Raw genomic sequence first — 26,966 nt, forward strand, 5'->3', positions numbered from 1 at the left:
CTTTGTAATTTGAATCGGACAATTACGAGGCAACACAGGGGCATCACCACACAGGACATACAAATAAGATTTTGGCCAATTTATAACCAATCCCGAATTTCTACCATAGGAAACCAGAACATCACAGAGGGCATTCAACGATTTCCTAGGAGAGGTAAGATACAATAAAATATCGTCCGCATATAATGAAATGCGATCTTCGAACTGCGGAGATCATCGAATGCCTTTGATCGAAGGCTCCCAGCGAAGCCCAGCTGCGAGAGGTTCAAGGACCAAAGCAAATAAAAGAGGGGAAAGGGGGCAGCCCTGTCGGGTGCCCCTCCCAAGACTAAATGGCGCAGAAGACGACCGTTAACCACTACTTGAGTGAGGGGTACAGTATAGAGAAGACTCACCCAACTGATGAAGTCCGGGCCAAAACCAAACTTGGTCAATACTGCCCATAGATACGTGGCGTCTAATGATGCCAAAGCGGCCGGCTCCTGCAATGTAGAGGCCCTCGCAAGAACCCCATGTAGACGCCTAAGATTCAACGCAGTATTCCTGTGCGGGATAAAGCCAGATTGATCTGGATGGATAAGCTCACTAATGACCTTAAGCAATCTAGTAGTTAACAATTTAGCCAAAATCTTGGGTTCCACGTTCAACAACGAGATCGGCCGATATGAAGCACATCCATTCCTAGGCTTCCCTTCCTTATGAATCACCACTATCGACACCAGTCTCTGATCTCGAGGGAGAAGACCACACTCCCGAGATTCTAAGAACATGTCTCTCAGATAGGGAGCAATCTTGTCTGGCCTAAGCTTGTAAAGTTCAATCGGGAGACCATTGGGGCCCGTTGCCTTACCCGAATTCAGGGTGCGCACCGCTAAGGCCACTTCCTCCGCGGTAATCCTACCATCGATGAGGTCACGATCCTCGACAGATAGACACGGAATCGCTATGTCTCGTAACAATAAGCGAGAATCCTCCTCTGGTATATCAGATACAGAAGAGTAAAAAGAGCGAAAGTGATCGGCGAAGCAGTCCACTATCCCCTGCGGATCAGTTATACAAACACCACCCTCCGCCTCAACCTCAGGAACAACGCGACTAGCTCTATCTTTCTTGTCCAGCCAAGCAATCAATTTGCCAGCCTTGTCACCAACGTCATACAGATGCCCTTGCTGTTCCTGACTAAGGGCCTTCGCCCCGTCCGTAACCATGGGCGCCCGAGAGGAATGTATATTGCTGCTGATTGGAGTGGAGCAACCTCCAGCAATCCATCAGACCCATTGTCTCAATGAAGTCAGGCAACCACCTATGGGTCCTTCCGACATCCCTAGGTGGATATTGATCCAACACACCGGAAACTACTGCATTAAAGTCACCACCCAGATCAAGAAACCACCCGGCAGATCCAGTATAACCCGTCCCAGGTCAGCAAAGGTCGCAGACTGCAAGTGAGGAGGAACATAAATAGACACCAGAGAAAGCGTAGAGCCCTCCCAGCGTCCCGATACAGCAGCATAGCGCCCCCTATCATCCAAAACAATAGATTCCACCTCTAATGGAAGAGAATTTTTGAGAAGGATGCCACTTTATTCCAGAACTGAATGTAGTAGAACTGCTTGTCCCCACTGCTTAAAAAAAGGGGTGTTTGGCACTGCTTTGTGAGGGTACAAATACTGCAATGTTGTGGGTTGCTTTAGATCAGTATTTAGCCCTCCCGGCCATGCCTTTTAAAGCTGTTCAACTCCCTGGAACTAATTTCTTGGCTCAGTTCTCAGAAAAATAAGTAGATCACCTTTGTCTGTAGGTGGAGCGGAAAATGTCTTTGTCTCCTGCCCTCTTAAGAGGGGACTCCATAATTTCCCCGCTCCAATTAGTGTATGGAGAAATTATCTGACACCGCTTTCGACCTTCATCACCCCATCAGTGAGGAGGGGAGCACCAGGGGTACTGGACCAAATAATTTGGACTCCCATTAGCAAGCCACTTTAGACAATGTTAATGCTTGCTTGATCAATGCTAGTGTTGTGTTGCTTATTTATTATTACTGTTCCTTTAATCCTTCACATTCTACTCATGTCACTTCTGAATGTGGAATGTTACATATGTCATGTACTTGCATTGCTGTGTAAGTGTCAGTTATTCTTGGATACTGAACTTGCTGGATTACTTCTCATATGCTCTTCGTTTGATTAAAGCATCTATTATAATTTACTTGGATTTCTTCTTCATTTCACTGGCGACGAGATTCGAAGAGCAGAACCTACGTGGAATACCTCATTTAAATCAATTTTATTGATTTACTTCATCTTTGTTGGAAGGACTTTAAGAAGGACTTAAAGGAACTCTTTGGACTTCTATCTACATTGGAGATCATTCCTGATAAGTATTATCATTTTTTTTGGATTATCCTTGCGTGTTGAGCATAATTATTTCTTATTAATTTAAGGCGAAAAGTGAAAGGTGCTTTAAACAACTAATTGGCATTAACTTCATCGTTCCCTTCACAATTGGACAATATACTATTGAATGGGGAATTGAAGAAAGAAGCGATTTACCGTTTATTTTTGCCAAATAGCGTTGTGTGAAAGAACTGTTGTCTTTCAAGAAGCTTTGCCGTTACTTCAGCGCGTGTGACAACTCGCACCACAGCTCGCTCGAAGGCTCGCACCATTTCCAAAGGTAAACAACTCCTCTTCGTTCCATTTCTTCTTCTTCAGTGACGTTTACCCTACGTTGCGTGGACAACTACGTCGTTCCGCCTTGGATTCTGGGTGATCACGTCTGACGTCACACGTTGCAGCGGCCATTTTGATAAAACTTGAAGTCAGATCGCGGACTTCTCCGTTTCACGTTGCAGACTTCTCACGAAGGGAACAAGCGTCTTTTGTTGTCACGGTGGATTACTTTAACGGTGATTCGCACACCTTCCTTGATACATCGTAAAGAAGATTACTTTCACGACGGATTACCTCACGGCGGATTACCATTAACGGTGATTCGCACACCTTCCTTGACACATCGTAAAGAAGATTGCAACGGCGAGTTACCATTAACGGTGATTCGCACACCTCTAATGACCTTATCAGAAATCAACAACGGTGACTCGCACACCTTTATTATTCCTGATATATTTATTACATTATAGGTGTATGAATTTTTAGCGATTTTTAATTAACAAGTTTAATAACACTGTTGTGATATTAATTGTGATATTTGTAATATTAATAGAAGTATTAGTCCAGCATTTTCTTACTTAATTTTTTTTTAAATTATTGTAGCTTTAGGTTTTAATCCAGAATGACTCAACCCAACTACAATATTAGTCCTCCTCAAGCATTTTGGGTTTCTGGTAATGAACCACCACTTAAATGGTTGGAATGGAAACCCTATTTTTGTAATTACATTGATGCATTAGATGAGGATGGAAAAATGTCTCATGCTCAGAAAAAGAGACTTCTTCTTCATTCTTTAGGTCCTGTTGGACTAAAAGTTTATGAAACTATGACTAAACCATCCTTTCCTGGTGATTTAAATGTTTATATGTTAGCACTTTTACATTTAGACACTTATTTTGCTCCTAAGGTGTGTATTGGCGTAACGAGGTATAAATTTTTCTCTAGGAAACAGACTAAAGAAGAAAATATTGATCATTTTTTAGCTGATCTGAAGAAATTGTCTTTGGATTGCAAATTTGGTGTTCTACAAGAAGAGTTAATTAGAGACCAAATCGTTATGCATTCATACAATACCTCCATACAGGATAGGTTATGGATAAATGGGGACTCTCCTCTTGATGATATTCTTGCCATTGCACGCAAGGCAGAAATGTCTGGCAGATGCGCCAATGTGATAAAAAATGATAATAGTGCAATGACTAACGAGGTAGTTTGCAAAGTTAATGCTACTGATAAAAAAAGGTTTAACTATAGTTCTAGGCAGTCTTTTAGTTCTAACAACAAGACTTCCTCAACTAAACATCCTCAGTCCTCCTCAAATTTTAAACCTAAATGTTACAGATGCAACAGTTTAGACCATTTGGCTGACTTCAAAGGATGTCCTGGGTTGAAAGCCAAGTGTTCTAGTTGTGGTTTGAAAGGTCATTTAACGAAAGCATGCAATAGGAAAAAGAGAAGTAAAGTAAATTTCGTGAATGACATTGATGAGGAAGAGAATTTTGAAAATGATGTTGAGGATAATCTAGTGATGAATGTTCACGATAAGTTAGTTTTAAGAATAAGAGATGAAGATATGGTTAACAAACCTATTTGCACAATGAGTATTGGTGGTGTAGTTGTAAAAATTTATGCCGATTCGGGCTCACCTTACACCATTGTTAATGAAGAAATGTGGAAATCTTCATTTATCCAACATGTTGGAGAGAGATTATTACCATCAGATATCCACCCTGAAGGTTATTTGGGAGACCCTATCTCCATCTTGGGTTTTCGTTGGTTTGTTTTCAGGTTCAAGGACAGGGAGTGTAGAGGGAAACTATACATCTCGAAGAAAGGACCACCTGTTTTAGGGTGGTTCGACCAAAAACAACTCCACATTATCTTGGATCCTAATAGTAAAGAACAAGTCCTAGTAGTTGACGATTGTTCTATTGTTACGGATAGCATTTTGAAGAAATTTCCAAAAGTTTTTAGTAAAACTTTGGGAAATTTAATTGGTTTTGAACATAAAATCATATTAAAGGATGATGCTTGTCCTAAGGTGCACAAGTGTAGAAATGTGCCTATTTTAGTGAGAGATGAGGTCAGTAAAGAATTGGACAAACTTGTGTCTACTGACATCATAGAACCTATTGAAGCGAGTGAATGGGTTTCGCCAATTGTCGTCGCAAGACGTAGCAATGGCAAAATCAGGTTGTGTGTAGACCTAAGATATTTAAACAACAACATTGTGGTTGACAAATTCCCACTTCCCAAGATCAATGAGATGGTCTCTAGTATTGGAAATGCTCAATGGTTCTCTACCATAGATCTGTCATCTGCATACCACCAGATTTCCCTTTGCCCTGATTCAATGAAGTTCACGTCTTTCGTGACACCTTTTGGTTGCTTCCGTTATAAACGCATGCCGTTTGGCTTAGCCTCAGCGGCTGCTGTTTTTCAACGGCTTATGTACCAATTATTCAAGGGAGAAAAGGGTGTCAGATTTTTTCAGGACGATATTCTAGTTTTCGGAGATGATGAAAATGAGCATTTATCAAGGTTACATAAAGTTTTGAATATCCTTGAAAGTAAAGGCCTCACTGTTGAACATTCCAAATGTAAATTTGCTCAGAAAAGTGTAACTTATCTAGGCCATATCATTGACGCTGAGGGAGTTAAACCCAAACCCTCTTTGGTTTCAGCAATCTCCGAGGCTCCTGTTCCTACAAGTAAAGATGACATCAAGTCATTCTTAGGAATGGCTGAGTTTTGCTCTAAATATGTTCCTAATTTTGCGAGTGTTTCTTATAATATTCGGCAACTTTTAAAAAAGGGTGTGAAATTTGAATGGTCAAAGTCTTGTGATGAAGATTTCATGAATATTAAGAACGCTATTGCCCAGACCACTGCCTTGCACAGTTTTGATCCTTCTTTGGAAAATGTAATTACTACAGATGCAAGTAACAAAGGTTTGGGAGCTGTGTTGGTGCAGATTGATGAGAAGGGGAAGGAAAATGTTATAGCCTATGCATCAAGATCTCTTTCTCCTTGTGAAGAAAAGTACCCTATCATAGAAAGGGAGGCTTTGGCTTGTGCCTGGGCTCTTGATCATTTTAAATCTTTTGTGTGGGGTAAAATGTGTTTGTTACGCAGTGACCATAAACCATTAGTAAAGATTTTGACTACTGAAGGGGTTATTAATGCTTCTGCTCGTTTAGCTAGGATTTCTATGAGATTACAGAATTTCATTTACAAGATTGTTTATGTTCCTGGCAAAAGCAATGTTCTTGCGGATTTTCTGTCAAGGATGCCCGTTATGTTGGAAGAGGTAGACAATAATGATTGGAATGAATTACAAATAGCATATGTTCATGATGAAGGTATTTCAGCATTCAGCAGAGAAGAGTGGAATAATGAGTATTTATCTGATGAATGTTTACAAAGGGTGATTTCCTACACAATTGAGGGTTGGCCAGATAAGAAAGATCTTTTGGATGATATTTTCAGACCTTTTTGGGAAGTCAGGTCTGAACTTTCTGTTTCCCAGGAGACTTTATTGAGAGGTGAAAAAATCGTTCCCCCTAGTGGTTTACGTGAGGGCATTATTGAACTTTGCCATGAAGGTCATCCTGGTATTGTGAGATCCAAATCTTTAGTAAAAAACGTATTCTGGTGGCCTGGTTGTGATTCTCAGATAGAAAAGATTGTTAGGGATTGCGTCATTTGTGCCTCTGCAGATAAAACCTTACGTACTTTTCGTCCTCCTATGTTGGAGTGTTCCCCCCCTGATTCATCTTGGGAATCTGTTGCTGTGGATATTATGGGTCCCATTCAAGATCAAGATGGTTCTCATCGTTACCTAATAGTCATCATTGATCTGTTTTCAAAATGGCCGGTTGTTAAGATAGTAGAGAGAGCAGATACTGATTCCGTTTTGAGTTTCTTGGATGAAACTTTTGTTACTGAAGGCATTCCTTCTTGCATTCTCACTGATAATGGTGTTCAGTTCTTGTCTGTTAAAGCGAAAAGATATTTTAGTAAACTTGGTATTAGGCATAGAACAACATCTCTCTATAATCCAGGTGGAAATGGAGTTGTAGAACGCTTTAACAGGGTTTTGAAAAATACTATTCAACTTTCTAGTAGCAATAATTTGGATTGGCCAACTCAGGTTGGGAAAGTTGTTTGGAATTATCGTATTACTGTAAATGATTCTACTGGTATTTCTCCATTTGTCTTAATGAAAGGTAGGAACCCACGTTCTAAAAGTATTCCTACTTGGCTATTCTCTGGAGAAATTGAACCCTACTCTAAGGATCTTGTTAAGGCACGATTGGTACAGGTACACGACAAAAGTAAAAAATATCATGATTGGAAGCATGGATCTAAAGAAATTAGGATAAATGTTGGTGATTGGGTTAGAATAAAAAAACCTTATAAGGTACAGAAAGGTGAATCTACCTTTTCTGAACCTTTTCAAGTAATGGAAATTTTAAAGAATTCTGTTAAACTTAGCAATGGAAAAGTTTGGAACTTAGGTAGAGTTGCCAGATGTAATCCTTGTAGTTCTACTAGTCCTAACACTTCTTGGAAACCAGAAGATTTAGATGTTGAAAGTTCTGATGTCAATGATAATTCATTTGACAATTCTAGTGTGAATCCTGGTTCGAGTTGTACGCCTGATTCTAATGTAAGTCCAAATGTAAATATTTCTGGAAATAGTGATCTACGGTCTTCTAACAACATCTCTGAAGATTCTGTTTTCACTCCTGAGGTCAAGGTTCAACCTACTAGTGGAGATTCTTCCCTCCGCCATTCCTCAAGGAAGAAGGTGGTGCCTTTGTGGCTTAAAGATTATATCACTAATAATAGTTAACAATAGTTAGTATTTCTCAACCATTAGTAGTAGTTCCTCCCAATTCCTTTTTTTGTTTTCTCTTTCTTTTTTTATTTTTTTTTATTATTAGATAGGGGGATGTGTTGTGTTGCTTATTTATTATTACTGTTCCTTTAATCCTTCACATTCTACTCATGTCACTTCTGAATGTGGAATGTTACATATGTCATGTACTTGCATTGCTGTGTAAGTGTCAGTTATTCTTGGATACTGAACTTGCTGGATTACTTCTCATATGCTCTTCGTTTGATTAAAGCATCTATTATAATTTACTTGGATTTCTTCTTCATTTCAGCTAGATCCCTGGCTAAACACACACTGGATATTTCCCAACTTATTTCATCTGACAAAGGGTATATAGTCATTTTCACAGAAGCTTAGATTTCAAAGACTTCTTTAGTAGACATAGCGGTCGCAATTCCTTTAGCTCTCATTTAGACTGTCAGAACAGCATATGTGGTGGGATTGGAATGATTTACAATTCTGAGTTTGACTGTGCTACCTTCAAGGCGATCAGTCTCATAATGGTGGAAGGCTGTATATTTTCCATCAAAATTAATGCACATTTGTCCTTTTCATTGGTCTTCATTTATCAGCTCCCTCTTGCCTCTCCCCTGGCTATATTGCCAATTTTGCTAATGACTTGTCAGAAGAGATCACCATCAGAGGGCTTCAGTTCGGCAATTTTTATATTTTTAGTGACTTTGATTTACACACTGAATTGGGTGTCTCTCCCTCTGTCTCCTAGACTATTTATTCTCTCGCCTCTTTAAACTGCAGCATAAAGGTAGTGTCTTAACTCATGTGGTTGGCCACACGTTGAATTTATTTTTCTTGTTCAAATAATTTTTATTTTATTTTATAAAAGTCAAAATAAATAACAACGGTATACCATACACTCCTGTACATCTGGTGGGAGTGACAGCATTGATTAGCAGTCTTAAGCAAGTATAGTGGGAGACCTAATGAGATACAACAAGATCTGCAATCAGAGTGATGTAAAAGGTGCTGCGATGGTGTACTTACTATTGAGCCTGGTTTGACAGGAGTGTAACATGGCAAACTGAGTGGCGCTTAGGGAAGAGAGAGATAGGAATATAGGGAAAGCAAGATTGAAGAGGAAGAGAGAGAGACAGGCATGAGGAGGACGGAGAGGAATGGAGGTTAACTGGTTTGGACTCACAATTAACACCAGGGACACCGTCATTCAGGTGCGTGCGCCCAAATAGAGGGGAGAGAGACATTTTTTATTCCTTATAGTTGGGTTAGAACTTGGGACAAGTTCAGGGTGTTTAGTTTCTTATAGGTATTTATCTAGGACCGCCCGTAGAAGTCTGGATCTGGCAGAGGTGTGTATTTTGGAGTGTAGTATATTGTTACTCGTATCAAGCATAGTAGGTTAAACCATTTGTCAAAGGAGCTTGGGGATGTCATTTTACAATCTGCATAGCAAGTATAGTCTTAGTCCCCAATTAGATGAGGATATTCCTCCATCTCTTACCCATGGACTGCAGAAACACAGTAGTTCATGCACTCATTACGTCTCAGTTAGATTATGCTAATAGTCTGTACCTGGGTCTGCCTGACTACCTGATCAGAAAGCTACAGACTATACAAAACGTGGCCCCCAGGCTCATTAGAAATATCCCAACACGACACCACATATCCCCTCATCTACAGAGCCTACATTGGCTGCCAGTAAAAAGAGGGTAGAATTCAAGGCGCTAACTCGCGCCTACAGGGCAATTAAAGAAACGGGCCCCCATTACCTAAGGAAAAGACTCAGCAAATACCATCAGACGAGGATTCTGAGATCTAATCAGGAAGTACTTCTTGTTACTCCCCGTTTCAAAAAAGCCTGATTAGTTGCCGGTCTTTTACGGTAACTGCCCATCTTGGAACTCCTTACACGAGTTCATAAGGAAGGCCAATTCGGAATCCGCCTTCCTCAAACTCCTAAAACCCCGTTTTTTTTAGTCTCCCCTTGCACCTGTAACTCTTGGCAGTCTGCTTCCTCCTCCTGTCCTCCGCAACTAGCGCCGGGACACCTCCGCCGGAGTTAGCTGTGCGCTCTATAAACAGCAAAATAAACAAATAAGTAGTAGTGCAATATTTCCAATAATTTCAGAGGAAAGGGGATAAGCCTGGATTCTCAGTGCTGTTGTTAAGTCAATTTCTGTTGCTGACCCTGATATTTTCTGTATCAGTGATTGTATTCTTGCCTACAGTGGTTGAGACATTTATCAGGTAAGAAACATGCTGTAGGTCACCTGTGCCTTCCTCGCATCTCCAGCATAGGTCTGAATCTCTTAGCAACAGTTTATATAGTCTGGAGGTGATCCAGTAAGTGTTGTGAATTGACCAGAACCTTGACTGTGCAAAAGCTGGTGTTATCTTTGCAGAAAAGCAGAATTTGCCAAATATTACCCCACCTTTTGTCTGTGAAATCGCTCGATGTGTTGATTGTATGTGCGGTCCCCATTTACGGGTAAAGAGTCGGAATGTAGAGTTGTTGGGTGTATCCAGGCCTTTATATACAGGTGAAGCGGTGTGGCCCTCTCTTCTAATTTTTCCCAGGATTTCTGGCAGGTCTTGGTGGTGTGGAGGCTTCAACCTGCTCAATGCACCTTTCAATCTCAGGAATCTATAGAAGTCTATGTTTGGGAGATCGAAACTCCACTGCAAATATGAGAATGGGATGAGTTTTACACCTGAGCCCAGGTCATTTATCGAGTTAGTACCTTTCCTAGCCCACGTTTCCCAGTAGACTGTTTTGCCCTTTAGCTTGATTGCACGGTTTTGCCGTAGGAAGGCTATGGTGGAACCATAAGTGCGGTGATTTACTAGTTTGTCCAGTACTAGGAGAGAGGCAGCTGTTCCGTTAAGATACGTATGGAGTGTTCTAAGGGAACTTTTGACAGATTGTGTATTCTGAGGAAGGAGGAGAGAGGTATAGGGTACGTTAACTCATATTCTTTAGCAAGCCAAGGGGAGCACAGCTCTCTTGCGAATGGAGCCAGCACGCTTCCTGTGAAATCAGAAATGCCTTTTGATAACCGGGATAATCCGAAAGGTTTATACTGCCAGAGAGTTTGTTCTTCTTCAGAATTTTCACGGAGATTCTGGGTGTCTTGTCTTTCCACAGAAAGTCAGAAATGGCTTTATCTATAGATTTTAAGACAGAGAGGGTGACCAGGAGCATACTTGAAGTGAAATTAAGCAGAGTGGCAATCATCATATTCATGGTGTCCACATGTCCCCACCAAGTTATGTTCTTCAGGGACCAAGTGTTAAAGAGTTCCTTGATTCTGGTGAATGTTTTTTGCTCATTGATATCAACAATGTCCCTTTGATCTGTACACACAATTATTTGATCCCAATGTTGTTTAGCCTTTTTTCCAGGCAGTCCTCAGCTGGCAGCCATTGTCACACTTTTCACCCTTGGTCTAAAGTGCATGAGGCCAACTTGTTATCAAATCTAGCCATAGACCATCCAATATTTGAGGAGAATTTGTAACAGGATGCTGTCTTAACTAATAATTGTTTTTTATCATCTGTTGACTCAATTGCTCCTGTTAGGTGTAGTGCCTCATCCAGATCTCAAGCTTCTGCCCCATGGTTTTCGACCGCATTGAATGCGGAACAAAAACAAATGTAAGAGGTTGGAACGGTCATGGAGACAACAATTTGATAAAGAAATATATAAATCCACCTTAAAGAAATATGCCCATGCCATTCGTCTGTCCCAAGCTGATTATTTCTCTGATCAGATTACATATGCTGAAAATAGATCCAGAGAAGTCTATGGAACAGTTCAGTCTTTCCTAGCTACTAAAGCAGACATGAATATTAAATTATGTGAAAATCTCTTGCTCTTCTTTCACAAGATAATTGAAAAATCTTTTCAGACTTTAATGTAAGCACAGACGATGTTCCTGATGCTGACTCTTCTTTATCAAGCAACAGGCCTTCGTGACCAATTCTATCTGACTTTGAAAGTATTTCCTTCTGCACGGCCATTCTGAACTGTCGGTCTGGTTCCCCATTAGATTTGTTCCCGTCTGAGGTCCTAGCTAAGACTGTATATATTCCAAATCCGGTAATTCCCAAAGCCTTGAATCATGCATGCACCAGTTATTCCTTTTACTAAAAAAGCCTTACGCAGATTAAATTATTCAAATTTTAGACCAATCTCCCTTCTACCAACATGATCTAAATTGCTAGAGAAAATAGTTAAATGCTCAGATCAACCAACATCTTGAGGCCAATAATCTTTCGCATAATACTCAGCCCAGTTTCTGGCCATGTCATAGCACAGAGTCTACTCTGCTGGAATTAACTGTGTTCATCAAATTGAACCTAAATGAAGGTCAAGTAGCATCCACAGTACTATTGGATCCCTCAGCTGCTTTTGACACCGTCTCTCATTCCATTCTGTTAGAACGGCTGGGATGGAGTGGCATTTGGGTTCTGCCTTACTTTGGCTTAAGTCCTTTTTATGTCTGACTGCCACTAGTCTGTCCACATTCTTCTTTTACGTCTTCTAGTAAGTATTTGAGTCACAGTGTCCCATATAGATCTGCCTTGAGCCCTACTCTGTTTAATGTTTATAGAGCCTCTTTGGCAAGCATTATCCAGCTTTTTGGTCTAAAGGTGATGTCTTTTTCAGATGACATCCAACTTTTGCTCTCCTTTCTTGCGACAAAATGGATGAATAACCGTTCTCTATAACTTAACTCAGATAAAACCGAAATAATTCTCTTCAAGGGTTCACCTTCCATTTGTTCAAATGCCTGGGAGCCTGTCAAGTTTCCCAGCTAACCCCTGTAGACAAGACAAGAAATCTTGGTGTTAAATTCGAAAAAGATCTTTCTTTCTGCACTCTAGTGAGAGCTGTTACATGTATCTGTTTTGCTCTCTTAAATATATTAAAAAAAGAAAAAGGATCCTTATCATAATTCCAGAATATACCAGAAAAATCGTCATACACTCTTTTGTCACTTCTCGGGTGGATTATGCAAATATCCTATATTTGGGCCTTCCTGATTATTTACTTTGTTGCTTTTAATTGGTACAAAGTTCAGCCAAAATGCTTCTATTCAAGCTTCCCAGTCAAGAATCCATCTCTCTACAGCTGTGGAATGTTCATTGGCTCCTGGTGTGTCAGCATTTCCAGTTCAAATGCTTGCTGTTAACCTACAAGGCCTTTTCAGACCCCCAAGATCTTCTAATCAACTATTGCTGCAAGTACCCAGAGTGCGACATGCACGTTTAGGTGGACGTTCTTTTACTTGTCTGGCCCCTAAACTGTGGAATCACCTTCTGTTTAATGCTCGCGCCTTGTCCAACAATCACATTTTCAAAATTCTTTTAAATATTTGGTTCTTCCACAATACTCTATAGCTCTAAATCAGCCCTATCCCATTTTGAGCTCTGGTGGTGCCAAGACTTCTTTTTGACAGCTGTGCGTAATACAAATGGCTCATTCATTCATTCCTGTCACTATTTTGTTCACTGTCTGAGGACGACATGAATGTCTAAGGTCTCAGATATCCCGCCTTCTACTTTTGTCATGTAGTCAATAGTGTTCCAAGGATTCTGGTAAAGCAGTTACACATCTGCGGTCACCTTGCCAATTTTATTTTTTAATTACACTTGGGAAGCCAAAATGGCAGGAAGTATAGTGTACATGGCCACACCTGTTTTGGTTGGTGTATTCAGTGTGGCCGGTGTCTGGGACAGCAGCGGAGAGGGGGGTGCTATTAGACTTTGTAGAATTTGATATTTTGTTCTGTTTCTGCCTGTGGGCCCATGTTTAAGTTCTTAGCTATCATGTCGCCAGCTACAGTGGTGAGTTGGCCTCAAAATATCTCTCCTTTCTGATCACAGGTTTGGGGCCTCACAATTGCTGTTCCTCCATCTGCCTCGGCATTATCGGTCCTATCTTTACTGTTTCTGCAATTCCCTGTGGATCAGCCTTTGGAAGATCCCAGATACTGCACTCCTTTCTGTGCAGGCAGGCGCCTCTCCGTGTCTCGGTTCCGTCAGTCCTTGCGGCCGCTACCCATCCCTCCCTGAGCAACCACTTGAACTCTGCTACAGCGATGTGCAAGATCACCTGAGATTGGTCTGGTCACCTAATCTTGAGCTATCTGCAACAGAGGGCTCGGTGCCAGCTTCTTCACTGCCATCCATGTCTCTTCGAGTAGGATGGTGCAGGATACTTGGGGCTAGGACCATAGCCCTCTAAATGTCAGCTGCTCACATCCCACATTGGACTTTCACCGAGGTGCTTCTCGTAGGATGCGCTTGCTTCTCCCACAGGAACCATGGTTAGTTTTGGTTCAGAAATGGGTGCAAGAACCTGCTGTTCCACCTCAAGGGAACACTGTGTCTTTTTGGTAAGCTCCAGTCTGTTGGGTTTACCTAGAGGAAAGCATGGACTAGACATGTGCGGTAATGGCCGCATCAGAAAATTACTTTGGACCTGATTCACAAACCTTTTTCTACAAGTATTTGTGATTTCTGCACTTCCAGGAATAAGTCACAGTTACGTCCTGGAAAAAAGCTTGATTAAGCATCCTCAGCTTTTACAGGTAAGAATAGCATGTCCAGTAGTTTTTTTATTGTTTGTTTGTCTGGTGAAATATTAATAAGGTAAAGAACAGTTTTAAAAGAAATACGTTTTTATATAATTTACTCATTAAAACGGCAACTGAAGGAGAAAATGTACTTCCAAGGAAGGGAATTTTCATTTCGTACAGCAGTTGCTTTGATTGCTGTAGTGGGTCCTCCAAATATCATTGCAATGAAAATCAGCTGCAATGAAAAATAAAACAAAGCATTCTTGTGGTTTGGACTTTATTGTAACGAATGCATAAGTTCTTAAAATATTCATGTTTTTACATTTGCTGTAAAAAATATATATATTATTCGCCTAATTATCAGTGTTTTATCTGTTTTTTTTTCAGGCAGAAGTTAATTCTCCACAATGAGGCATTGCCTGTGGTGATGAGCACGCATTTCAGTCAGAAGGTCTTTCCAGACGAGAAGGAAGAAATAAAGAGCGTGATACCTCTTCCACGCAGAAAGGAGATCGTATCATTGTCTCGGATATTCCGATTAAACGATTCAGATATAACCTCGCAGGTAAAAAAACAAAGTGATCTGGATTTCTGTTGTCATTTGTGGTAGTGTTACGCACTGGGCCCAAAACGATTTACTTAAATTTCCCTCACCTCGATCCAACTTCTGGCTACCATCATATTAATTTGGTCCTCCGATGATTCTTGTTCTGTGCTGAGTGTAGTTTTTTTTTTCAAGGGTAAAGAACTTTACAATAAATGGCATACAATCCTAAATTAAACTAAATAGGTTTAATAAAGTAAAATCAAACTCTGCGAAATCCAAGGATGAAGGGAAAAATCTTCCTTCGCCGAGGGAGATTTTAGATATCTATAAGATATGGATAAATAGGAAATCAGTTGAGCCTTATAGAAACCCTTGGGAAAGTTCTGAAAGTTCCAAGAGACCAGTTTGTTAAAGACATAAATCTGTCTCAGTCTGTCACTATAACATTAAAGTCACAGCAACACCACAACACAACACGAACCCTTTCAGCCAAAAAGGTTCCACTATGCTAGCATATCAGCCGACAGCAGATCCCAGTATTATGTCACAGTTCTCATTGTCCTTCGATGTCCAAGCCGTCAGTCTCATGCTGCAAAATGGGTGAGCCAAGTTCCGTTCCAAAATCTGTGTAATTATACTCCGAGTTCTGGGGTGACACCCCTTGACATCTTCAGGAATGTCAGACCACTTTATCTCATTGGTCGTCTTCAATATGATGAGGATGATGTAGTAGGTATCAAGTTATGCAGTGAGCTATATACATGTTAACCATAGAATAATATAACCATAAGTAATATGTACATATTTATGCAGAACTAACGAATATCTGTATATTTATAGACATAATTATTATACACATTTATACAAAGGAATACACGCATTAGGTTCAGATATATAATCCAAAAATGCTTATATACACTGATATGCTGTAAATTTATGTTTGAGTATGGTAGTTATATGGGAAAGAGCAAACTCTTGAGTAGTCTTCAGAACATAAGGTAGTTATCCGTGGAATTTATGTTTGGGGGTAAAGAGTTCCAGAGTTTGGCTGCTTGAAGAGAGGACGATTTGCCCCCTATGTTTTTTTTCTTGACATTGGGATTTTGAGGCGAGGTGCCAATCTAGAGCAGAGGTTCCTTTGTTGAATGTATTTGGTAATTTTATTCCTGATTAAGAGTGGCTCTATCCCATATCTCACTTTGCGGGTGAAACAAAGTATGAATGTGGATCTTCTGGCAACCGGTAACCAATGCAGGGCCTTCAAGGCAGGGTAGATGTGAGCTTGTGGCTATATACGTAAGAGTAGTCTGGCAGCAGCGTTCTGACTCCGTTGTAGTCTTTTCACAGTGGTTAAATCAAGTTTAAACTTAACAAGTGAGATAGTAGCCTGGACCTTCTGTGGAAATCCCAGGTGGGGGAAGATGCTTCGCAGAGTTTTATAGTAATGAAGCTTAATCTTGCTAGCTTGTCAACTCGGACATTTATTGATAGGTTGGATTCCATGATAATCTGAGGTTTTTTACATTCCTTTGATACTTTAGGCGGTGTTCCCAGATCAGGCCAGGCGGTGAGAGGATCAGAATTAGGGCTCTTGGTTTTATGTTTTTTTTTTTTTTTTTTTTTACATTTCCGTCTGTATTTATCCATATTTATTTTTTGCAAATTTTATCTGTATTTATCCATATTTATTTTGTGTTATGTGAAAAAAATGAAGCTGAAATGAGTATATTTCTACATTTATTTAACCAATAAATATGCACAAAATACTTGCACTGTTTCAGTGATACAAACACACTCGGTGATAAGATGTGCACTTATAGGAAAACATGCAAATGTTAGTATCAAAGTTGAGTATATCTACTGCTGTATAAAGTTCCTTATAAAATTCCGTTATTTTGTTCCACCCTCACCGCCATTTTGTTTCAATCCGCACAGCTATTGGCCTGGTGGTCATGTTTGACATCATTTAGAATCACTCAAAAAACAACCCAATTTCTGTTTTATCCACATATAAAAATAAATACAGACCGGAAAATAAGTTGTTTTCTGTCTGTATTTATCTGTAAAAAATCAGTAAAAACGGAAAATTGAGAGCCTAAGTCATAATTTCTCCAATCGCCACATGTGAGTATTTCCATTTTGGAAGTATTCAATACGAGATGGCTCCACGTCATTCACTGATGAACAGCTCTGAGGCAATTGAAAATTTGTGAGTTTCCAATGTCTTTGGGCTTTCCAATTTAAGGTATAGTCACAATGGTTAAGGTTCTACGGAACCTGATGTTTTTTTGAGGCAAGAGAAGCTTTTTTGTTTAAGGAGAATGTTCCAGTAGTCCAATTTAGGAGTGATTAGAGATTAAATGAATGTTAAATAGAATACACTTGATAGAGGCATGGGGAACCTACATAGCTGATGGGAGCTGTAAATGAAAGGGAAATTTCTAGAACAACCTTCAGGCATTTCACTTCATATGAAATGCCTGAATGCTCTTCATATCACTGTTGTTGAGGGGCATGTAGTTTGAGCGCGAAAAGTAGAAGTTGAAGAGAAATATGGGTAAGTGTGAGGTTGGAATAAGGCCCTGATAAGTTCAGTCAGGTGATGTTGTCATCTATCCATGAAGGAATGACTGTGAGAGTTGAGTAAATGTGGTGCCTGAGAGGCCAGTGCATTGCTGAGTGTTATCCGCATATATGTGAAGGCTATTTTGTTCAGAGGCAGTGAGAACATAACCAATATTATTAGCAGTACTAGTGAGATGGTAGAGCTCTGAAGACAGATGTCTACTGAAGAACAGCATTGAGGCTGGGAATGGATGCCCTAAGCACATTTCTTTGCAGTGAAAAAGGCTCCCAAAGCTGTGGTTGACAAGTAGGTCCATAATCCTCAGAAGGCGATCAATGATAACTATTATGGCTGTTTACATGGTATGGGACGATTCTATTCTAGGCAACTTTATCAATATTGTTAATATTTTGAGGATAGTAAATGATGGTAAGGGAGATGCATCAGTCCTCTTTTTTCTCAGTCTTTGTTTGGTTTTCATTACAATTTTTTTTAAGTAGGCTGTCCCCCAGTGCCCATTAGAATGCTGAGGCTATTATTATTATTATTATTATTATTATTTATTTTGTAGAGCGCGTAGTCACCCGGGGGTATCCCAGCGCTAAAAAATCCTATCTACTAAGTTCAGTGGGACAAGGGAGGAAGAGAAGGAGAAAGAAGAGGACGGGGAGAGGGGCACGGAAGAACAGGGTAAAGGACAAGGATGATTCACTAAGGAAAGAGGTGGGTTTTGAGCTGTTTCCTGAAGCGGAGATATTGTGGTTCGAGTCGCAGGACGCGGGGGAGTGAGTTCTAAAGTCGTGCAGAATGGACTGAGAAACGTCTTCCTCCTGACCGGGCTTTCTTGAATCTGGGGATAGCAATGAGGTTTTCCGTGTCCGAGCGGAGGGGTATTGAGGATTTGTAGGGTGTGATAAGTTTCTTAAGGACAGGGGGGCCTTGATTTTGTCGTAGTTTGTGAGCTAGGCACAGGGCCTTGAATTTGACCCGCTCTCTTATGGGGAGCCAGTGGAGGAGTTTTAGGGTCGGTTTGGCCTAAGCTCTGGCAGGGGTATTTGTGAGAATCCGGGCCGCGGTGTTCTGAATTCTCTGAAGTTTGTTCAGCGTCGCTTCGGGGGCGCCCAGGTAGATCACATTGCTATAATCAAGCCTCGAGAGTATTAGGCCTTGAATTAGCAACTTTTGGGAGTTGGTGGGCAGGAGGGGCAGGACTTTCCTCAACGATTTCAGGAGTCCGAAACAAGTCCCGGCCACTTTCTTTACCTGCACGGTAAACGAGAGGTCGGTGTCAAGCCACTCACCCAGACTCTTTACTTCTTCTTTAGGTTCAGGGGGAGGGCCCAGACAGGCTGGCCAGATGTTCGGGGAGAGTGTGGGTCCTTTCGGGCCGAGGAGCAGAACCTCCGTTTTTGACCCATTTAATTTTAGGGCTGAGGTGTTCATCCAGTGATGGACCTGCGCAAGGCAATTAAATAGGTCTGCTGGTTGTTGTCTGGGGTGAGATAGTGATACAACTAATTGTGTGTCATCGGCGTAACTGACGACGCTCACTCCGAATGGGATGATGACCTCCTCCAATGTGGACATATAGATATTAAATAATGTGGGGCTCAGGGAGGAGCCCTGAGGCACGCCACATTGGAGGGGAATTTCGGAGGAGTGGGCGTTATTCTCCCAGATCTGATAGGTCCGTTGAGCCAGGAAGGATGCAAGCCAGGCTAGAGCAGAGCCCTCTACACCAGCTCCCTTGAGTCTTTTGATGAGAAGTTGGTGGTTGACGGTATCGAAGGCCGCACTTAGGTCGAGGAGGATCACTGCCACTGACCCTCCTCCGTCCAGTAGCGCTCTGGCCTCCTCTACCGCTGCCAGGAGGGCGATGTCCGTGCCCTGCCCTGGACGAAAGCCCGTCTGGGAACTTTTTAGTATGTTGTTGACCTCCAGGAACTGGGAAAGTTTTTTATTAACCAGTTTTTCAGCAATCTTGCTGATTCCTGGGAGTAGGGAGATGGGCCTATAATTAGCCAGGTTTTCGGGGTCGAGGGAGGGTTTCTTTAACAGAGCTTTCACGACTGCTGCCTTCCAGCTCGGGGGTACAACTCCCTGTTGGAGTGAGGTGTTGATCAGATGAGTCACGGGGGGGATGATCGTGGGGGCTACCTCCTTAAGGATTCGAAGCGGGCGGGATCCCTGGGAGAGCCGCTTTTTATGGATATTAACTGTAACCACAAGTTAGGTGTGGAAGAACCTTGGCTTTTGGAGTTTGGCTGTTGCACCACTCTATATTGGTCCATCTCATTTCATTGGTGGCACTTTTTAACAAAAGTAGTCTTGCCTTCACACAGACCATTTTAAAGGCAGTCATTATGACCACTGCATTAGCTGACTGAAAAAAGTCATCACTTTATAGAAATATATTGCATGGGATCCTTTGTGCAAGGATGTGTAAACAGATGGCAGCAAAAAAGGAGACCCATGGAAAGAAAGATAAAACCTTATTCGATTTGCTTTTTCATCACATTGTTGCAAAATATCAATAGGAAATTGTTGCATCCGGTATGGTGCTGCATAGTTGTACACAGTGAAAGCACTTCCAATCAGGATGCCTCTACACTCCTGACAGAATTAGCCACTCTCTGACTAGGTTAAATCAACGACGGTCCCACACACTCAGCAGGACACACGTTAGATCTTATTTTGACCAACTCTCCCTGTATTTTCTGCAAAGCTCCTTGTCCACTTACACGGACTGACCACTCAATAATCGATTTTCAAATCAGGGACCCCATGATATACGACGCTCCCCCTACCGTCTTCGTAGAGAGTGGCATAAAATCACTCCAGATTATTTTCAGGGTACAATTCCGCCACTCCAGAACCTTGAATCAGACAATGTTGAGGAATGCCTGGTTCGATAAAATTCTACAGTAAAAACTGCCATTAATCATCTGGCCCCATTGAAACAGTGCCCTAGTTCGGCCAGGCGCCCCAGACAGCGTGGTTCTCCTCTAATCTACGGATGGAAAACGTCTCTGTAAAAATTTGGAAAGGAGCGGGCGCAATTCCCATGAGGCACAGGGCAAAGAGAGATATAAGATCGCTCTGGCTGAATATCACAAAAACATAAAAACTGCATGCTGAGCCCATGTTGCGCTACAACTTAACCAGTCAGGGAATGCCCCCAAAGTTTTGTACCAAATTCTTAAATCCTTTACAAACCCGATGGCCTGTAGTAATGAGGCTGCTCCCTCCCAAGCGCTCTGTGGTAAACATAGCTATGCTTTTCACACAGAAAATTGAGCTGATCTACACTAAAATCACCTCAGTCTGGAACCCTCAGCTTGATATCGCTTCCTGCTGTCCTCCAGCCCCAACTAATGTGCATTTGTTGGAAAACCTTCCCTCTCTCACAGTTGGTGACGTTGAGTCACTGTTGAAGACAGTCAAATCAGGCTCCCCTTTGGATATTATTCCAGCCAAAACGCCCTCATTGCTCTCCAAACAGCTATTCCCCTCCCCCTCCCCCAATTTGCTCTATCCTCAATCTCTCGATGAGAGAGGGCCAACTTCCCGCTCAATAAATGGAAGGCGGCACAAATAATCCCTATCCATAAGAATATCAAGGTCCCCATGGAGGACCTATCCAATTATCGCCCAATTTCCCTCTTCCCTAGCAAGTTACTGGAAAAACATATTAACAAACATCTATTTGACCATGTTGAATCCACTGGATGCCTTGACCCAGCTCAGTCTGGATCTAGGCCAAGGCACTGCACCAAGTCAGCATTGATTGCTGTTACCGAAAACATTAGGCAGTCCCTGGACAACAGTCAAGCAGTACTACTAGTACTGCTTGATCTGTCGGCAGCCTTCGACACAGTCTCTCACCAGATTCTGCTCAGGAAACGTAGAGAAATTGAAATCCAAGAACAAGCCTTTCAGTGGATGTGGAGCTTTCTCTCCCTCCGTACTCAGACTATTAATCTGGGCCCCTTCCGTTCGAAGACAACGGGACTGACTCCAGGCTCCTGTCTCAGTACCACCTTATTCAATATTTATGTGGCTCCATTAGCTGGATTTCTTAGGAAACTCGGCTTCACACCAATTTTGTATGCTGATGACACTCAGCTACTACTTTCAATTGACAAACACACTCCCAATGCCCAGTCTACCTTCTTGGAAGGCATGCTCACTATCGCCAGCTGAATGAGGAATAATTTCCTCCAGTTTAATGCTGGGAAAACTGATATCATTCTGTTTGGAGCTGCACCACTGTTGTGGTCCCCACGTTGGTGGCCAGAGGATCTAGGTGCCTGCCCGGTTCCCAAGATTGTGGTCAAGAACCTTGGCATACGCTTGGACCAGAAATTGACAATGAAGGAGCACGTTGCAACCACTGTAGGCTCTTGCTTCCATCTGCTAAGCCTTCTACGGAGGGTAGTCCCCTTCCTCCCTTTGACCCCTCGAAAAATACTCACTCCAGGCACTAGTTTTGAGCTGCCTAGACTACTGTAATGCCCTTCTGATCTCGGCAAATGAGTCCTCGCTGAGCAGACTACAAGTAGTCCAAAACACTGCGGCCTGCCTTGTCTCGAATGCCCCCGCCGAACTGCCTCTCTCCCTCTTCTTCAACAGCTTCACTGGCTCCCGTTATGCAAAAGAATCAAATTCAAGATATGCTGTATTGTGCACAAAGGTCCCAGCTATCCTGCAGGAAAATTCAATCAATATCTGCCACCCAGATCCCTACGTTCAGGAACTAAATCTCTACTCCTTGTATTGTGTTTCAAAATATCGCTGAGTGGGAAAGCTTTCTTCCACCTAGCTCCCTTCTAATGGAATTAACTCCCTATCCTTCTTTGTCATTGCCCTGATCACCTTCAGGTCAAAAGGCTCCTCAAAACTGCACTGTTCTAATCCTGTCTCTCCCCCTAGCCTACTGCAGCTCCCCCAAAGTGAAGAGATGTCCCTTTAGGGGTGAATCGGGCGCTTTATAAGTTAATAATTGTCGAATATCATATGAGGGATTGTTTTGTGTGGTCTGCCTGACTCTGTCTATGGTTCTGGGTAGGTGTGGAGGAGCGATTGTTCAGCTCAGAGATAGTCCTAATGCTGTGAATCATGAGTAGATGTCATTGCTGTAAGGCATATTCATCTTGGTGGGCCATGTATCATATCTGATTTACATATTGAAGTAATAAAGCAGCTGACTACCAGCCGGTATCCAGCCATCATTGTATAGCTTGCATCATTCCTTCATGGCAGAAACAAATCTACTTCCAATGAAAGGAGCAAAGTGTAAAGGAATAAGTAGTAATTTGTCCAGACCATAAGCACCAAAGGTTCGGCTTTGAGTTCGAAATGAAATCTGGTCAAGTTTATAGATGCAAGCTGCAGTGTGAGTGAGATTACCATATGCCTCCTGATATGCCAGCCAAACACAACTTTCCTTCCCTCTGGCTTTCGTTTAACAAAGGATTTCAGTTTGTGGTTTGTAGTCTTTATTTGCTTCAGTGTAAGCAATTAGACTAACATATGACTGACAGATAACCATAACTTCTTACTGGAAAGACCAGGACCTGGCTTGGTATATTGGGCGTAGCATATGTGGAGTGAGCTGGTGGCTACAAACATGTAGGAACTCAATTATAGTGATATATATGATCATAGCAAAGAGGCCAAAGTTAGAATTTGCAAGTAGAGTGCACTGTGCTTTGATAATTTCAAAGATGCTAAAGGTGGCAAGGACATTGCCACTAAAGTAATCTATCACCCAGCAGAAATGACTTTTTCCAGAGAGAGGTCAACAACTGAATAGTCATTAGCAATGAGCTCCTTTTGATTTTATCCACATCAGGTTTGCGTCCTCTTATTTATTCGTTCATCTGTCTGCCCATCTGCCTGCCTGCACTTGTGTGTGAGAGATATTCACCAAATGTGGTAAGAGGGTAGACTGTAATCAAGCGTGTTTGTAAAAAGAACCTCAGTCTTAATGTTTTTATAATACTATGTTGCTTAATTCGCACACACCGTTCACTTTGAAAGAAAAAGCCTTTGTAGTCAGATTGCAATTTTAATTAATGTTAATGTCTTGCCAGATTGCTTGTTCATATGTGTCCACTCCAAAGCCTGTTGAGACACCTAGAAGCCCATTGCCTTCAAGTCAAATGGTGAGCGACTCTCTGCTTGAAGTGGTGGAAACCCAAGGAGCCGGAGGCTGGAGGCATGTGCATGTTCGAGTGGTGGTGCAGAGGATCTATTGCCTTCCTGCTAGAGAGAAGTCTGGGGGCCCACTTCAAGGAAACTCGACTGCCTCATGCCCGCCCGTCTTAAACGTTACACCATCAAATCCGAGGTGAGTCTTGAGCGCATCAATGATTGAAATGTTGTGTAATGTCAGAACCTTTTGGGGTACTAGTTAATTGCAGACTTGCAGAACTAGTTATTAGGCTTTTCTTGAGTGTGGGGTGATGTTGGTCCAGACCAGTTGTCCTAGATGTGGTGGACATATTGGTTTGGGAACAAACAACCTTATCAAATAGTTCACAAGCACCGTTGCACATGTAATGGCTTTGGTTATTAGGGGCTTGAGCACTGGGGCTCTTACCCACGAATTCCCAATGCCCAGCTTTTCACATGATTTTTGGAAGGAAAACAGATTGGGAGATGGATACAAGAGCAGGAGTGTGGTATAGGACAGCCACCTATTTTTTGTATTCTGTATCCACAGAGTGTTTCCTTTCTCTTTACTGTCCTATCAACACTCTGAAATAAAAGTCTGAAATCAGAAATTGTTTGTTGTCTGTTCCTATATCTCTTAGGTGATCCTCCAAAATGTGTCTATGACCTGTGGAGGTTCTGAAACTGTATTACTCTCGCATCTCTGTCAAAGCTGGAGCTGTCTTCCATTGTATCTCGAATTACACACTTTACCTTAAAGGATGGAAGTTAAAGTAGGAGCAGCATCTGTAATCCCAGTCGCAGGTGATGTGGTAAAGTCAGAGAGGGGATCAACTGCTGAGAGAGAGAGAGAGAGAGAGAGAGAGAGAGAGAGAGAAGAAGAAACTGTGGAGCGACCAACTTAAAACACCCGATATCCAAGATCATTGGTTCACATGTAGGGGTTGTAAAATTGGCCATTTATATAATTGATTAAACATATCAATTGGAAATGGAAAGCTGGGCAGGGGTATTTAAGAAAAGAAATGGACGGAAGGAACATTCCTAGATGTACTTAGAAGAGGTATCGCTTGAAAGAGCTAGTTGATCTGCGTGCTTGGTGTGATTTAGAGGTGTGGTTTTGTCAAAAACATCTACAGGATCAGTCTGTTTCTGTGCGACAATTGAAGAGGACTATTAAGGACTATTAAGCTCTGGAAGAATGCTTTTTCTTCTGAATAGTGGTGATAAGAGTGAGGGAGATGACTCCACACTTGTACCCCATCTCTTACAACCCCAACCCTCAACTCCTGGTCTTGGTGTTAATATGTTCCTCAACAAATATATTTGAAATGCCCATTATTGTTTATTCAGCCCATAGACAAGCCAGAATGTTACTGATTAGTATATCTATCCTTTCAAATATTGGAGATCTTTTCCAAAATTGTTTTGAGAAGGCCACCTCAGTGAGAACAGATATCCTCAGCATAATACAGCTGATGTGCTACACCAAAGTCACCTTATTTAGCGTTTGCCATTTCATTTCTGCATTGTAATGGAGCAAACAAAACGCTGGTAGACTTGGAGTAGTTTGATATATACAGTGACACTAAGCAAAGTTTAACCTACAGTACTGAAATATTTAGTAGGATCAAAAAAACAAATTCCTTCCTGTACGCTTCGTTAGGTCTAGTCTTCAACTCAGGTTTGGCAGTCTCACCTGACTTTACTTTTCAAAACATACCTACGCAATATTCATAGTTAGATGACTATTCACTGGTCTGTTTAATTGTTATACACATTTTAATTCCATGCACCTCAGCATACAGCATTGGGCACTGCGTTAGACTGCTTCGCCATTTTGCACCCTTTTACTTTGATTGAGTGCACTAAACTTGTGCACGTTGTTCACATGCTGCTAAAATAGTTCAGTTCCCTCCAGTAGCCAAGCTCGTTTAAATTATGCTTCTTTTATTTACTTTGTCTTTTTTATTTTATTTGTTTAATATTACCTTTAAATACAGGCTATGTGTTTGCTTTGCGTGCCCAGTTAAATAGCTATTAATTTTCCTAAAGTTATAACGTGGTAAGTAACAATGTAGGGGCCTGGGAGTTGAAAGCCTAGTGAGATGGTAATTTATTTTTGTCTACAATAATAATATAATAATGAAAATAGTCCACACAGCATAACTAAAATGCGTATCATTTGAAAAGTCACTTGAAAAACAGCCACATTCAAAAATATGTTTTACATATTAAAGTTTTAATGCACTCATATGGCGGTTATGATTAGGCTGCTTGTTTTTTTTTCTTTTTTGCAGCACATGCTGGCAATAAAAAGCAAATAACCATCGAAATAGCTTGTCAACCAAGGCTAGACCTATTGACCTTTTTGATTTTACCTAACATATACATATATATATATATATATATATATATATATATATATATATATATATATATATATATATATAGATATAGATATAGATATAGATATAGATATAGATATAGATATATAGATATAGATATATATACATACATATATACATATATATCAGTACAGCCAGTAGGTAGTTATACCTAGTTATATAATGTTCACGAAATGTTCAAAACTAATTGTTCACTCAGGTCAGCTCCTGTCTCGAAAGTTTCGGGGTGATTCATCAAGGGGGGGGCCGAGAAAAAAGGGGGGTCCCAAAACGTGTTTTCTCTATGTTTATTTTAAACTTTAGACACGGCTACATCCTGAACTGCTGAACAGAATTACACCAAATTTGACAGAGAGATTGGTCCAAAAAGCATGCTTTTCTTTAAATGGTGCCCACCCCCGGGACATTGTTGTTTGCTATGCGCCCTGCCATAGCAACCTCTGGTGCGCTTCATGGAAGCGAGAATAGAAAACCTGCTCTCGCTTCCATGAAGCAAAGCAGAATTGCTTTTGGGCAAGGGGAGCATCATGTCAGCAGCTACCATTGCCCAAAAGCAATGCCGGCTCCCGCAGGATGCAGGGAGCTGGCTGGTACCATGGGGGCATTGGGGCTCCCCGCAGTCCCCAATGTGAGGGCCGGCCCCGGGGATGGGGTCCCCAGGGCCAAAAGTGGCCTGTGAGGGGTGCCACTCTGCCCTCCTCCCATCAAATTAATTTTTTTTAAAAGGTGGCCAGGCCCTGGGGGATGGGGTCCCGGGACAAAACATAAACATAAGGGTACCTCCGTTGATGAACTTTTGCCAATGATGACAAAATGAAATGTACAGATGCACAAATATTTACAAACTAAAATATCTGAAAAAACAAATAAAAATATGTTTTGATAATATTTTGATGTTCCAGCTTTCCTCTTTGGCATCCCTCTATTTGTGAATATTGTCAGGATTTCTTACTTGTAAAAGCAATATAGGTCCTTCTAGAGGTACCCCTTATGTTTCGCTTGTCTTTGTCTCCCCCCTCTGGACCTTAAATCAACTGGGAGAACTCTTTCTCTTCGCTCGGATGGGGTCCCGGGGCCATAATTGGACTTTGGAGGGGGGCCACGGTAGCCCCCTCCAAAAAGAAAAAGACAAG

General features: G+C 41.5%; 1 protein-coding gene across 1 annotated transcript in view; it reads left to right on the plus strand.

Moving 5' to 3' along the window:
* The window catches only part of SPIDR (scaffold protein involved in DNA repair), a 2,344,543-nt gene that overhangs the window by 1,196,986 nt on the left and 1,120,591 nt on the right, over positions 1 to 26,966 (plus strand). The window contains exons 9-10 of the mRNA XM_086965726.1: positions 14,523 to 14,700; positions 23,344 to 23,600. Coding sequence (XP_086821852.1) covers positions 14,523 to 14,700; positions 23,344 to 23,600 — 435 coding nt within the window. The remainder of the gene's footprint in view (positions 1 to 14,522; positions 14,701 to 23,343; positions 23,601 to 26,966) is intronic.

Source organism: Lissotriton vulgaris, chromosome 4_1 (genome assembly GCF_964263255.1).
Source record: "Lissotriton vulgaris chromosome 4_1, aLisVul1.2, whole genome shotgun sequence".
NCBI lineage: Eukaryota > Metazoa > Chordata > Amphibia > Caudata > Salamandridae > Lissotriton > Lissotriton vulgaris.